This window comes from Candoia aspera, chromosome 8, assembly GCF_035149785.1.
Source record: "Candoia aspera isolate rCanAsp1 chromosome 8, rCanAsp1.hap2, whole genome shotgun sequence".
Lineage (NCBI taxonomy): Eukaryota > Metazoa > Chordata > Lepidosauria > Squamata > Boidae > Candoia > Candoia aspera.
In genome coordinates this window covers 32435976-32449391 of record NC_086160.1, presented here as the reverse complement: position 1 = coordinate 32449391, position 13416 = coordinate 32435976, and the positions used below count along the sequence as shown (strand labels likewise).

The 13416-nt window shown below is 36.7% G+C and overlaps 1 protein-coding gene across 1 annotated transcript; it reads right to left on the bottom strand.

Moving 5' to 3' along the window:
- Window positions 1–1132: 1132 nt before the first annotated feature.
- Window positions 1133–11762, bottom strand: NAF1 (nuclear assembly factor 1 ribonucleoprotein). Its single transcript, XM_063310008.1, has 8 exons — window positions 11079–11762; window positions 10212–10347; window positions 9094–9187; window positions 7002–7084; window positions 5875–6035; window positions 3981–4032; window positions 2696–2798; window positions 1133–1798 (listed from the first exon to the last, which is right to left on the bottom strand). Exons 1-8 carry the CDS (start codon window positions 11726–11728, stop codon window positions 1362–1364), a joined length of 1716 nt encoding a protein of 571 aa, XP_063166078.1. The 5' UTR covers window positions 11729–11762; the 3' UTR covers window positions 1133–1361.
- Window positions 11763–13416: the final 1654 nt, after the last annotated feature.

Sequence of the window (13416 nt, the reverse complement as noted above, 5' to 3'; positions counted from 1 at the left end):
GTATTCCTGCAGCGGGCAGGAGTCTGGATTTGATGATTTCCATAGCCCCTTCCAACACTTACATTCTACAATTCTAAGAAATATGGGTCTGGAAATTGAAGTATCAAAACCCAAAGTTGTTTATCTGAAAAATTGAGAAATTGGTTCCAAGTTATACATAAATGGTAAAAAACTACAGCAATAGCTGAATTGTATGCCTTGGTTGAACATTGATAATTTATGAGAACATAGATTAAAATATGCAAATGACAGTAGAAAAGTAATGGCTAGTGTGATTCTTGCAAGAAATGCATTATTTGAAAAAAGAAGGAAAAATGGCTGTAATCGTGATCTTCTGCCTATTTATTATGGAAGTGAGAAGTGTCCATATATCAGGATAAATGTAACAGTTGAATACAGTGGGAATAGGGGATTTCTGAAGTGTGTATGTGCATGGTAAAACAAGGAGAGGGCTAAGAATTAATTGAAGAATTGTGAATTGAATACTATGACCAGTATAAAATAAGTATGTTGAAATGTGTTTGATCATATACAAAGAATGAATGATAAATTAACAACCAAATATACAAAGGAAAAGTTAATGGTTTAATGTGTTGGAAAAAAAGAGGGAACATGAAAAAGTCATGGTTGTAATCATAGAAGTCTACTCAGAAATAAGCCATATTAGGTATAATGCAGCCCCAGGTAAACCTACATTAGTTTAGCCTTATAATCAAAATCAAGTGTATTACGTAAGGGTGTAAACCTTGAAAGGAAATATAATAGTTATGTACATAGATATGTAGTTAAAACATGTTTTGCTCCCATGTTTTAAATTATTCTCTAGTATTTAGTTGAATGTTCTCTAAGCACAGTTAAGCCTGTGCCCATCAAATGTTATAGAAATTGATACTGTTTAAGTTTGGTTAGGCTATGCAGATTTTATTCTATGAATAGCTTTGTTTTTGAATTGAATTGTTTCTATTGTAATATAGAGCAGTTATAAAAAGGCAACAAATAGTTCAGAATTTCAACACACTGCATTGAGAAACAAGAAATTTTGTTTTAGAGGAATTTGGAAAACTCATACTAACTTATACATATGATTAGACATGTAGAAATTTGTAAAAAAATACAATTTTTGAACAATGTAGATTGCAAACAGAAATATGTAATATTTAAATCTGTCCATTAGATTTGTATGACATAAGCAGACATTAAATACCCTCTCTCCATACTTTTCATACAAAATACTCATTTTAATTTTTGTACATAATCAAAAATAATGTGCCTCCCACAAAACAAATGAGAAAATATTAGCACATCTAGCATTCGGGTAGGATGTTTGATATTTTGTAGGTTATCTGAAAATATATTCTGTCCTAAGGTGAATTGCCAGTGTTAGGAGCTGTAGGTGGAGGTGGAGGTGGCGGTGGTGGAGGTAAAGACAACATAGACAACAAAGGCTCATAGGTGTTCTGAGCACACCCAGGAGGCCACCCCCAAGCTACTGATGGTGGTGGAGGTGGAAAATTTGTATCACTAGCAACAGTTTCAAAAGATGGGGGAGGGAAAGAATACTGATGTCTTCTCATACTCTCCAGTCTCTGTTGCTGACAAAAAGTAGGTGGTTTCCGCAGCTCTGCACAGTCAGAGGAATAATATTGTGGAGTTACATTGTGCTGTCTATAGAAACGTGGAAAAGGAGATACACGAGGAGAACTGCCCCATGAAAACCTGGGCATAGGCTGTCCCCTACAATATCCGCCTGAATATTCTGAAGGGTATTGTCGTCTGGGCTGATAATTTCCATTATCATCTACAGAAACAACAACAACAAAAAAACCCACAGAGATTATTGTCATTTAATATTTTATGAATATTGCAAAAACAGGAAATACATAATGCTATGTTTTCCCAAGACTACACTAATAGTTAATAAGCTAAAGTGGAGTTCCATAATTCTTGGCATACTATATAGTAATCATAGTTAATGACCTGAATTGTATACTAAAAATTTAATTCTTTTTTTTCTATATTTTTATTTAAAAGGTATATGCTGCATCATCCAAAATAGATGATGACTGGGTTGCCTAATGGAAAACACTGAGGTAGCACCTGATTCTTTGAGTTATGGGCTGAACAGCAAAAGGATGAACTGTTGCGTTTAAATTAAATTTAAAATTTAAAATCTGCTGGCAATTCTGATAAACTAATGATGAACCTTGGAAGAAGCAACAGTGAGTAGTCCATGATTAATATTATTTCATCAACCAAGATATTCTCTCATAAATATAAGTCCTGCAGATTGACAATAACAAATGCATTTACACTCATAATACATGATTGATAATCCATGCCCCACTTTCTAAACATTCAGCATTACATAAGTAAAATTATTGATCTGCTATTTCGACATACAAAGATAGTATTATTTTTCTTGCTAAATGCCAAGAATTGTTAACCAACATCCTTTTGCCTCCCACTGTTTCTATTTACTTCATGCCTGAACAGCTGAAGAGATCTCTTCCCCCACCTTTTTCTAAAGGCTAATTCTTATAAATATACAAATATTAAATCTGAAAGTCTCTTACACACGAAGTCAAAAGTGTACAATGGATTATGTCAACATTAAACAGATAATGCATATAACTAAAACTGGTCTTCTGGTTTTTAAAAATTTATTTATTACATTTCCAGGACAGTAGCTACTTACTGCTATCATTTTGTTGTGACCTGGGCTTTTTTCTTCTTACATTTTGAGACTTTTTCTGTAATTTTGCTGCTCTTTCTTTTTCATCATCACTGAAGTCCATAGCCTAGACAAATATAAAGTAAAAAAGTGGAAGGTAACAAAAAAGTGAATACTTTCATTTTATAGCAATTCTACAATATCTAGTCATGCAAGCATGTATCTAAGAAGACTGCAATGTTTTGGATCCAGTTCCAAAAAGATGCTCCAGAAGAAGCAGAGGCACAAAAGTAGCACATATTTGCAACTCTTTAAGAGTTGTGCCTTTTCCCATGGCATGGATGCTTTTAAGAGTTGCAGGGGCATTATGTTTGCACTCCTACTCCCTCCAATGCACCTTTTCCAAGTTATTTGCAAAGTACTTCATAGCCACAGTTTTCAATGCCTGAAACAATTTGGAGGACTAAATGACAGAAAACCACTGGATCTTCCCTAGAATACTGGACTTGTGTGATTTGGAGGAATAGCACATGGAGAACGCTGGAACATTCTGATCCTGGACCTGCAGGTTTGCATATCCCTACTGGATGGCATTCATCATCATACTAACAGAAGGGAACTTCTGGAACCTTTCAATCCCTTCTCCCCTAGAATCCCTCCTAAAACCTACAGAGGGTAGTTCTGGTACCTCTTGAAAATATGAGTTTTGGCATAAAAGTTGAAAGACAGAATCCTCAAGAACTGGGCAAAAAAAAACTGTGGCTTGCATCCTAACGTTTTAATAAAAGTTAACATGCAAGAAAAAGGATCTGTATTTTGGGCTTTATTGCATTCTCAGAATAGGACTTTCCCAGCAACTTTTTCCCTCAGCATTATTTTGAAAAATCTGCCCTTAGAAAGGTAGATCATGGTGAAATATGGGTAGGGAATGGAAAACAGTTAATGGAAATCCACCAACCACCACCACATGATTTGTTACTGAAAACAAATGAACTTTTAAATAAACGTATTTATTTTCAAAATGAGCATTCAAAACACTGAAACATAAAGCTCTTCTTGAAGAGGTAACAAACACAGGACTACACGAATCTTGTCTGCACCATCTCTAAAATGAAAGATGCTAAACTGAAGTTACCACTTCAGGAATAAAATATAAGGTTCTCCAGGAGGAAGAATTCATTTTCTGAAGTTAATGTTACTTGTTAAGTGATGTTCTCTGCATATATTATTATTTTAAAAAAAGGACAGTTTGAATTGGAACCACTAATAGACATTCAAGTGCAAATCAGTATGCAAAGGATGTCCTTGCCTCAGGGGGTGGCTCTTCATCATTCTTCCAAGATGCATCTGATCCCTTCTCTCTGGAACACAAAAGGTTTTTTGTTTTGTTTTTTAAAATGATTCCATGTGTGCACTCATAGTAATATTAGCCATATATGAAAGTTAAAAGTTAATATTTTCTTCTTTAAAATAAAACTAAGCCATGCTACTTCACAGGAAAAATGGCAAAATCTTTTTAAGTTACCAGATGTGTGAGTATTTTAAGGTTCTCTCTAGAACAGCCTTCCTCAACTGGAAGACCAGTGCTTTTCTGACTATAGTAGCCACAGCAATCATAATCCAAGTCAGTATGACTAAATGAGATTAAGGAAATTAGATTCAAAAACATATGGTGAATACTAGGTTGAGGAAGACTGCTTTAGCAAGCCTTTGCAGAAAATCTAGCCCATAACCAAACTTCTAAATGCAGGATCCATTTATCAAGGAACTTATCAGGCTCCAAGGAACCTTCAGTTGTTTAGAAGCAAAACAATTCTAACAATCTGAAATTGTGTGCATTAGATATATTGAATACATTATGCAAATATTAAGTAAATTTACCAACAGCACTACTATGCATGAAGAAATAAGTCCCAAAACCTTTGTGCTCTCAGGAGCAAAGCAGGGGTACAACTGGAGATGTGCTTCCCCTTCACACAGGAAGCAGCTTAGGAATCTTCTACTGTAGAGTCTTGCCTCTAGAAATCTAGAGGTGAGGGAGATACCTCAGTGTGTGTGGGGGGTGGGGGGCGGGAAATAACTCAGTGTAGAATGCTCCAGCTCAGTCAAGAATGGGTTCAACCAAAGTCTCCTAAAAGTACTATGTATCAAAAGTAGTAGCATGCAGCTCATAACGTATTCAATCATACAAGAGGCTACAAAAATATTCTCTGATCCACTTATACATCTTGAGAAGTTATGATTTATTCGTCATGATCTTAGAATTTCTTAATCATATGTTACACTTGAACAAGTGTATATTGCATACACTCTATATTACACATCAACAAGCCCCAATACCAATTATCTAAAAAGAAAATTATTTTAATTGAGACTATCAAGGCTAACTTGAGCCTAAGTACAACATCTATAATACATTATTTAAACGGGGCTCAAAGTCTTTTCTACCACTTTCAGCACAATATAGGTAGTCCTTTATGTATTAATGGAAGTTATTTATTGAAGGAGAACAGAACAGGTTCTACATACTTCTTGCAATGACCCCTTGGGCTTTCTCCATATATTACTCTTTGCAAGCATGAAATGGTCAATGGGAAAAACAGGCTATACTGAGAATCCTCCGTTTATGAATGGTCCAGCTCAACTCAGTATCAACAGGCTCAGAATTTTAGCTAGCTGCTAAAACAAAACTGTTTTCTTACACTCTGAGTAATGCTTCAAAACAATTGAAGAAAAATTGATAAAGGGCTATTTCAGCTTTATCTCAAAATGGAACACTTGTGGATGATGATACAAAACATTTCTCTGAAATCAATTTAATGTATGTTTTCTTTGTTTCATAATAAAATCCTGTATCTAAAATGCTGAACTATGGTCACTGTTTACTTTTGGATATTCTAAAAGATGATAATAAATAAAAACCTCTGGAAAACAAGCTATACAAAGTATTTTTGTATACTTTCTATACAAAAATAGTATCACTAGGAAACCATAGGTGGAACAAAGCAAGGACATCACAGGCAAATCAGTTTTTCAGAAGAAAAATGTACCTTATTTATATACAGGGATATATATGAACCTTAACTCTCAATTGCCAGAAATATTTAAACATGCTGGGGTAGATCAATGGACACCGCTAACAAGAGTTCAGAAGCTTTTTATTGTTTGAATTTTCAAATTAAAAAAAAATAGATCAAACTTACTGTTTCAATTTTTCTGGAAATATATACTGAGTGAAGCTTTCAACAGATGGAGCAAAATATACTGCATCTTTTATTTTAATACCTTTAGACTGAATGTGCTCAGGACTATTAAACTGTAGTACATAAAAGGGATGTGACACAGGGCCAAAGATCTCAAAGATCTGCAAGACAACAAATGTTATTGCTTCAGAAAAACAAATTCAGAAGGAAAATTATTGGGGTGGGGAGAGAAAATACCATAAAAAAGTTATTTCGACCTGACATACAGCTTCAAATTTAACTGCTTATAACTGTACCAGAGCAGTTTTTAGTATTATTTTTAAGGAATGCCAGAATTTCCAGGTAAGAGAACTGCAGAATACCACACAAAATACAGGTTTTGGAATCACATAACAATGCCTAATTCAAGTTCAAATGTTAAACTGATTAAAATATCATACTTTAAAAGAATATTATACTGATTTCTATTTAAAAAAATAATCTTGAATTTCAATATATCATCTTGATTTCAAATTTCTCAACAGTGTTGTGAATTTAAAGAGATACGGTAATTATTAATAGTAAAAGTTAGGGCAATTGCAACCTAGAATAGCCAATTGATTTCTAACCTTGTTTCTTGCTAACTAACATTATAATAGGCATTTATTTTATGAGATATTTTTTATTTAACAATTAGATAAATGCATGCTAGCAGTTTTTGTTTTAGGATTATGCAACTCAACCATTTATGTTTTTTAACTTTTTACATTCACTGTTCTATTTATTTGTATTTTATGTTTTTTCAAGAAAGTTAAGAAAGGCAAGTCATATTCATATATAAAACATACAAATAAGTACACTGTTGAAGAGTTAAATAAGCTCTACCAACAGGTGTACAATATCATAAAAATACATTTCTGACCTACATTTTCCTAACACCTTGAGCTTGCAAACCAAATAACATATTTTCCTAAAGAACACTTAGTATTGTAATAAATCTCAGCAACGTCTTTATACTAGTAATACTTGTATCTCTTAAGCTTTGTTTGCTAAAAATAACATTCTTAAAGCCACTAGCAATCAACAAAGAAAATCATGCAGGAACAGAGGACTAAAATATATATCCAAATAATTAAAAAAATATTTACCTTTCCTACTGAATGACGATCTTCCTTGAAAAGTACTGTGTCTTCATTCACTGGAGGAAGTCCCTTCTGTGACTCAATTATAACTAAAAAAACAATTAAAGCTGCACATTTTTTTCCAAATTCTTCCAAAAACAGGGTAAAGTGTACTAGCTTAATTCATATTATCAACTTAGCCTCATAGGCAAATTGAAAATAAAGGCTCTGTTACATTATACGCATATACCTGCAATGATAGATAACCTATTATTAGTGACCTTTGATTTCAAAAAAGGAAGAACTAGATTTTCTTAAACTAAAACATATTTATTTCAAATTGCAAAAGGAATTCTTTAAAACATTTTGGCTTTACATATTATTTTACCATTACTGTAGACATACAATTTGTACTATAAAACTGGTTCTTTTGGTTTACTCATGATGTTTTTGAGGGCTTTAATTGGTTTGTGTGCTATGGTAACATGTGGTTGTAATAGTCTGTTGGCTGTTTCTGAGATGTTTTTGATATATGGTAGTGTTACCCTTTTCATAGCTTGTGTTGATTGTGCTGTAGTGGGTTGAGTGATTAGAAGGGAATAAGAAAACAGTAACACACTACTCTTCCTGAACATCTTCATCACCAGAGGAAATGACAGCAAATTAGAAACACAGGTCTATCGAAAAACAACCCACACTAAATGCTCCATTACCAAAGTAACAACCCAACCTCCCACAAGAGGAGCTGTGTATAAACATTATTCATTCAAGTACAAACGCACTGCAGCAATCCAGAACACCAGAAAAACAAAACAAACCCCCTGTACAGTATCTTCCAACAAAATGGATACTCATGCAACTTTATCAAAAAGTGCCTGACCAGGGAAAAAAATCAAGCAGAAAACATTATCCAAATTGAAGAACTACCAAGGAGAAAACCACACCCCTACCAACACTAGCAGGGCAAGCTACTGCATATAAAGTGGCAGCAAACACCACACTCACTCGCGCTGGTGTTATTTCGCTGCATAATGAAACGTCTGCAAGCAAACAACCAAGGGAGTACCAAGGACTCCACATATATGTAAATGAGATATAACTTAGTTATTCATATCCAACTACCATACTTTGGGCAGTGGGGGAAGTAAATCTGATGTCCAGACATTAAACATGCATTCAAGTTTGCCAGTGCCTGTGAACTGACTTAGAAAGAGGCATATACAAAAGACAGTGAGGTAGGCCTCGTCTTTATTATACACTTAACCATACATTTCCCTCTATAAGCTGAATGCTTGGAAAAATGTAATACATAGAGCCAAATACTACCATTGATCTTACCTACAGATCCATGAACAAGAGGAAGCTCAACGAACAAAAACAAGAGGATCCCAAAAGCAGAAACTACATGACTAGAGAAAAAGGGATGACACACTAGAGGAGTACAAAGTGTTTCAAGTTTTAAACTTATCTAATAAAAATTGGTTCTGTATTTTGAGTGTCCTGACAGTTGTATTCCTGCAATTGGGCTGTTATTTTAGTGGCTATTGACTAGGTTGCTTATTACATATAGCACAGCATAGACCAGAGAAGAAGGTCAATTATTTGCAATGAAAAAGGTCAAATTCATATAGTAAATGGCCCACGTGCTTTATTTTGCAAACACGTAAAGACTTTCATGTACAACACCTGCACATATTGTTAATGCTGTTAAGATTGCGTAAATGCAAAAACTATTAGTATTGATTTTGCTTGAACTGAATTATCAATTTTTCCTGCACACAAGCATTCTCTACATGCTCCTGTGCCCTGTTGATGTTGAGCTTTCAAAATGCATTTAAAACAGATGAGATCCTATGTTGGTTTGATGAGATTATTGCTAAATTTGGTGCAGGCCTGCTCTTTCGACAGGGGGGTTGCGGGTTTTTTGGGAAGGGGGAGTTACTATCAAATCAAATAATGTAACTGAAAATCAAATATTTTGTGGTGACGCAAAATAATCACAGAGGGCCATAAATTGCTCACTCTTGCATTAAGCAATCAAATACTCCATAAATAACTACATGATAAGACAACATTATTTTCAGGAAACACAAAATGCACAGCCTACACATCTTCTTACCTAGATGTTCAATGATGCTGGAAACTTTTCCAAAAGGCATCAGTTCAACAGATTCAGGTAGAATTATCATTATGTCTTCAACAGGAACTGGCTCCTGCTGAATAAATAATTTTCAAAATTTATTTGCATGCTAAGGCTCATATCCTATTTCTTACAAACTAAAGAACCTAATTAACATTCACTATGATGCATAACCACAAATACACAAAAGGAGCACTTGGACAGTCTCTTCAGTTCTCCAGAACTAGAAGATGTTGTATTCTCGCACCACTTCAATCCTCTGAAAATTGGTCAAAACTATATGAGCAGCTGAAGTGAACTAAGCAATCTGGTACTTTTTTCTCTTTGGGATACATTTGCTTAATATGCATCATATAGTTTAACACTTATAAAGTAACAAAAATGACAAGAGAAGGAGGAAAAGGAAATAGAAGGCTTGAAAGGAAATGTGTCTTTTTAGCCCATCTTTCTTCCATTCCTTGTGTACATGTCAAAAAGAAAAATTGTTAAGCTTTTTTCTTGAAATATATTTTCACCTCAATCTAGGAAATACATGTAATATGGCCATAACTTATGAAACTGAGTAAAATTACTGATCTACAAGTAATTCCACTTCATCAAAACAGTGATGTGCTCAAGGGAGAAATAGATGTTTAGAGGGGGAGTGAGTAATCCCAACCTAATGTTTTTCCTCTTGTTCCAAAGTGCTAGTAATCTTCCATTTACCAATTCAGCCCTGCAAATACCTATCCTTAAAATGAAGGTAATTACGACTGGAGAAGGCAATGGCAAACAACCCTGCTCTATAGTCTGCCAAGAAAACGTTCATGAAAGAGGCATCTCCCAAGGGAGTCATAAAATGACTCGGGGACCTTTGTTCTTAAGATTGTTTGCAACTGTTTTCCCTGCTATAATCTAAGATCTGAATAAAAATATCTGATTGGAAGACTCTGCTATAATCATTTATACAAATGAATTATTAAACAAGAGATAAAGTACCTTGATTCGCACAATACCCTCCACTCCGTTGCCCCTTCTATTATTTTAGTAAATGGAGCTTGATCATACATTTTCCTAGGTAACATCTAACTACATTTTATAACAGTAAAAACACTTACTTTAGACAATTCACTTTTTTTTCCTGTAGCACAAGACTTATTTTCATTTTTATCTTGTTGATCATCGTCCTCAGACAGCATTGGAGGACAGGAGGAAGAGGAGGAAATAGAAGATGAACTGTCTGCATCACTATCACTGCAAAGCAAAATATAATTTTTCAATATAAGTCCTGCCACATTAATTTAAAAAAGCATTAGCAATGATCACAGGGCCAGACTTTGACTGGACTCTCTTTATAGTAAGTTACAATGTGTGTGAAGGAATAGGGTCAGGAGTGCTAGATGTTGTGTGGTACCCATTAAGGAAAAAAAAACCCTCCATTTTGCACAACAATGATAGAAGAACTGGAAAAGGACAGAGTTTGTATGTCTTTGTTAACTGTCATTTTGAAGCTCTGGGTGTTACATCTTTGGTCTCACAACTTTAAAAAGGGCAAGTGTGAATTTTGTTGTTTATTTGTTCAGTCGCTTCCGACTCTTCATGACTTTATGGACCAGCCCACGCCAGAGCTTCCTGTCGGTCATCAACACCCCCAGCTCCCCCAGGGACAAGTTCATCACCTCTAGAATATCATCTATCCATCTTGCGCTTGGTTGGCCCCTCTTCCTTTTCCCTTCCACTTTCCCTAGCATCAGCATCGTCTCCAGGGTGTCCTGTCTTCTCATTATGTGGCCAAAGTATTTCAGTTTTGCCTTTCGAGTGTGAATATTAATGCTTTATTTCCCTTATTACTTACCTCGGCTGGCTGACATTACTGCGATAACTATAGATATCTACACCACCTAACTTCCTCTGCCTAAACAAGACTAGGATGGGAAGAAATAAACTGAGAAGAACATGCAAAATGGATATGCACCCTTCCTCACCTTTCTGACTCAGAGCTCGATTTCGAGCCACGGCAACTTTCCATTGCTAGTGAGCCCCTCTCTCTCTCTGGTCCCGCCGGAGTCCCCTTCGACAGCCCTTCTTGCCCTTCGGGACCGACCGGCGCCGTTTGGCAATTGAGTCCTCCGTTCTTGAGTTCGCTGGAACCACCGAGAAGAGCAGAGGAGGACGGCTGATGGCCCGCCTTCATTTCCTCAGGCGGCCGGTGCTCCTCTTCTCTTTCAGATGGTGCCTCTGCAGCCTGGGGGTGTTCGCCGGGAGGCCAAGTCTGCTCCTCACCCGTTCCGGGAGGCTTCCGGCCGTTGCCATTCCCAGGAGGAGCCGGCTTCTCTTCAGCGGAAAGGCCAGGATGAGGAGCATTTTCTTCAACACCGCCTCCCTTCGGGGCGACCCAAGGAGGCCCTGGTTCCTGTGGAAGCTCCGAGCAGTTCGCGGAGACTTCTCTACCAAGGCGTTTTGGAGAAAGCGGGACTTGATCCTCGCCCTCCTTCAAAGCGGGTCCCTGCGGGCACGCTGCGGCTGCATTGGGGCTTCCCTCGCAGGCGACCTTCAGCGTCTGCAACTGCTCCGCCACTATCGATCCCGCAAGGCTGGAATCGCCGTCCGCCAACAGAGCCGAAGAGGCATCCATATTTGATCCACGTGCGGCTATACGAACTGATGACAACAAGAGCTGGCGCGCTACTTACGCCACTTCCGGGGCGGTTTTTTTTTTAAGGGAGCGATATGCGCATGCGGGGTGAACAACTCAGTGGGTATGATCGGATATTTGTATAATTCCTGGTGCAGAGCAGCAGATGTGAATTAAAGAAAGGTGGTTCCATAACTTCTCTGGTAGTCCAGAGTCACGTTCATCTTCATTTAGATCAGCTGCCAATTTCAGATTTCTCCAGTACACGGTCGATCTCGAATAATGGCATTACCTCCCCCCCCCCCTTCATCATCTCAGTTGTTTTACACAAGCATCTCGACAGTGGTGGTCTCAAACTGAATCCTTGACCAACAAACAAGCAGTTAAGAATTGAGCCATTAATCCCAGTTTAAGAACCATTGTTATAGATAGTAGTGAAGGCTTGATGATAGGCCCAAAGGCAGTGGAGTCTAATGCTCCAGATAGAGTTTTTGTAGGACTTGTCATCTTTGGCAAAATCATGAATGTAATGAGAAAAATAGATGTATCAGCTCCAATAACACTGACAAAGCTTATGGTAGCTATCTGGTATTTGCTAGTGCTGGGGGAAACCTGCAAAATAAATGATTTGTATAGTGATGTGATTGAGTCAGAGGCCACAACTGTTTACAAGGACCATCTGATGTTCATGGCAAGATTGCTTTAACTGGACTGACAGTTAAATATTTTAGAAACCAGGAGAACTAAGATGCACTGTTTTTCCATTGCCACCATCTTTAATTTCACACAGATTGGATCTGAGATATCTGCCTTGCTTGGCAGAGTCCATCAGATGCACCACAGTAATGTGCCGTAGCATCTGGATATGAATATTACCCTGAAAAGGATTCCAAGTTATTGGAATAACTTGAAAAGGTTGAAGGCCTGTAGAATGTGATCTGTGTAACAGCAGTTGATTTAATCAACCCAGCCTCTGCAACCAGATTTACCTTTGGATGCCACTAAGACATTGATCTATTCCTTGCTACTGCTGAACTAGACACATATCCGTATGTGGATCCTCTACACTCCACCTTGAATATCATGGTCTGTAAGAAGCCTAATGAGTTGGCCCATGAAGTATAAATATTTAGTCAGACCCTCTGACACAACCTAACTATTTTGAGCATGGGTGAATTATCCAAGGCCAGACTTCTGATCCAACCCTTCCAAATGGCTGAAGTCTTGCCTGGCCACAACTGGTAGCTCTGGTAATATCTGAAAGAGATATTCAAAGGATTTCAACTGATCTTGACAAAAAATGATCACCTTGGAAAATAGGATTTCTTTTGGGGGTGGGGTCTCATTCAAGAAATTGTGGAACCAGCTAAGTAATCAGATGGAGAATATGAGCCTGTCACTGACATAAATGTTGTTTCCTATCAAATCTCCTATGGATCACATTGCCCCATTCCCAAGATAAAAAATTATGTAACATTTTTTTACATTATACATTTGCTGTATAAATTTATACACATTTTCAATAAAACATTTTGTGAAATTAGAAGAAGAGGAAAAAAAAATTGTCTTCCAGGTGAAACACAGATTCTAAATATTCTACAACTCCATAGACATATTTTTACTTAGTTTTCATTCAATGTCTCTCCATCTGAAGAATATAAAATAGAAGAACATGACCCTTGTAATTT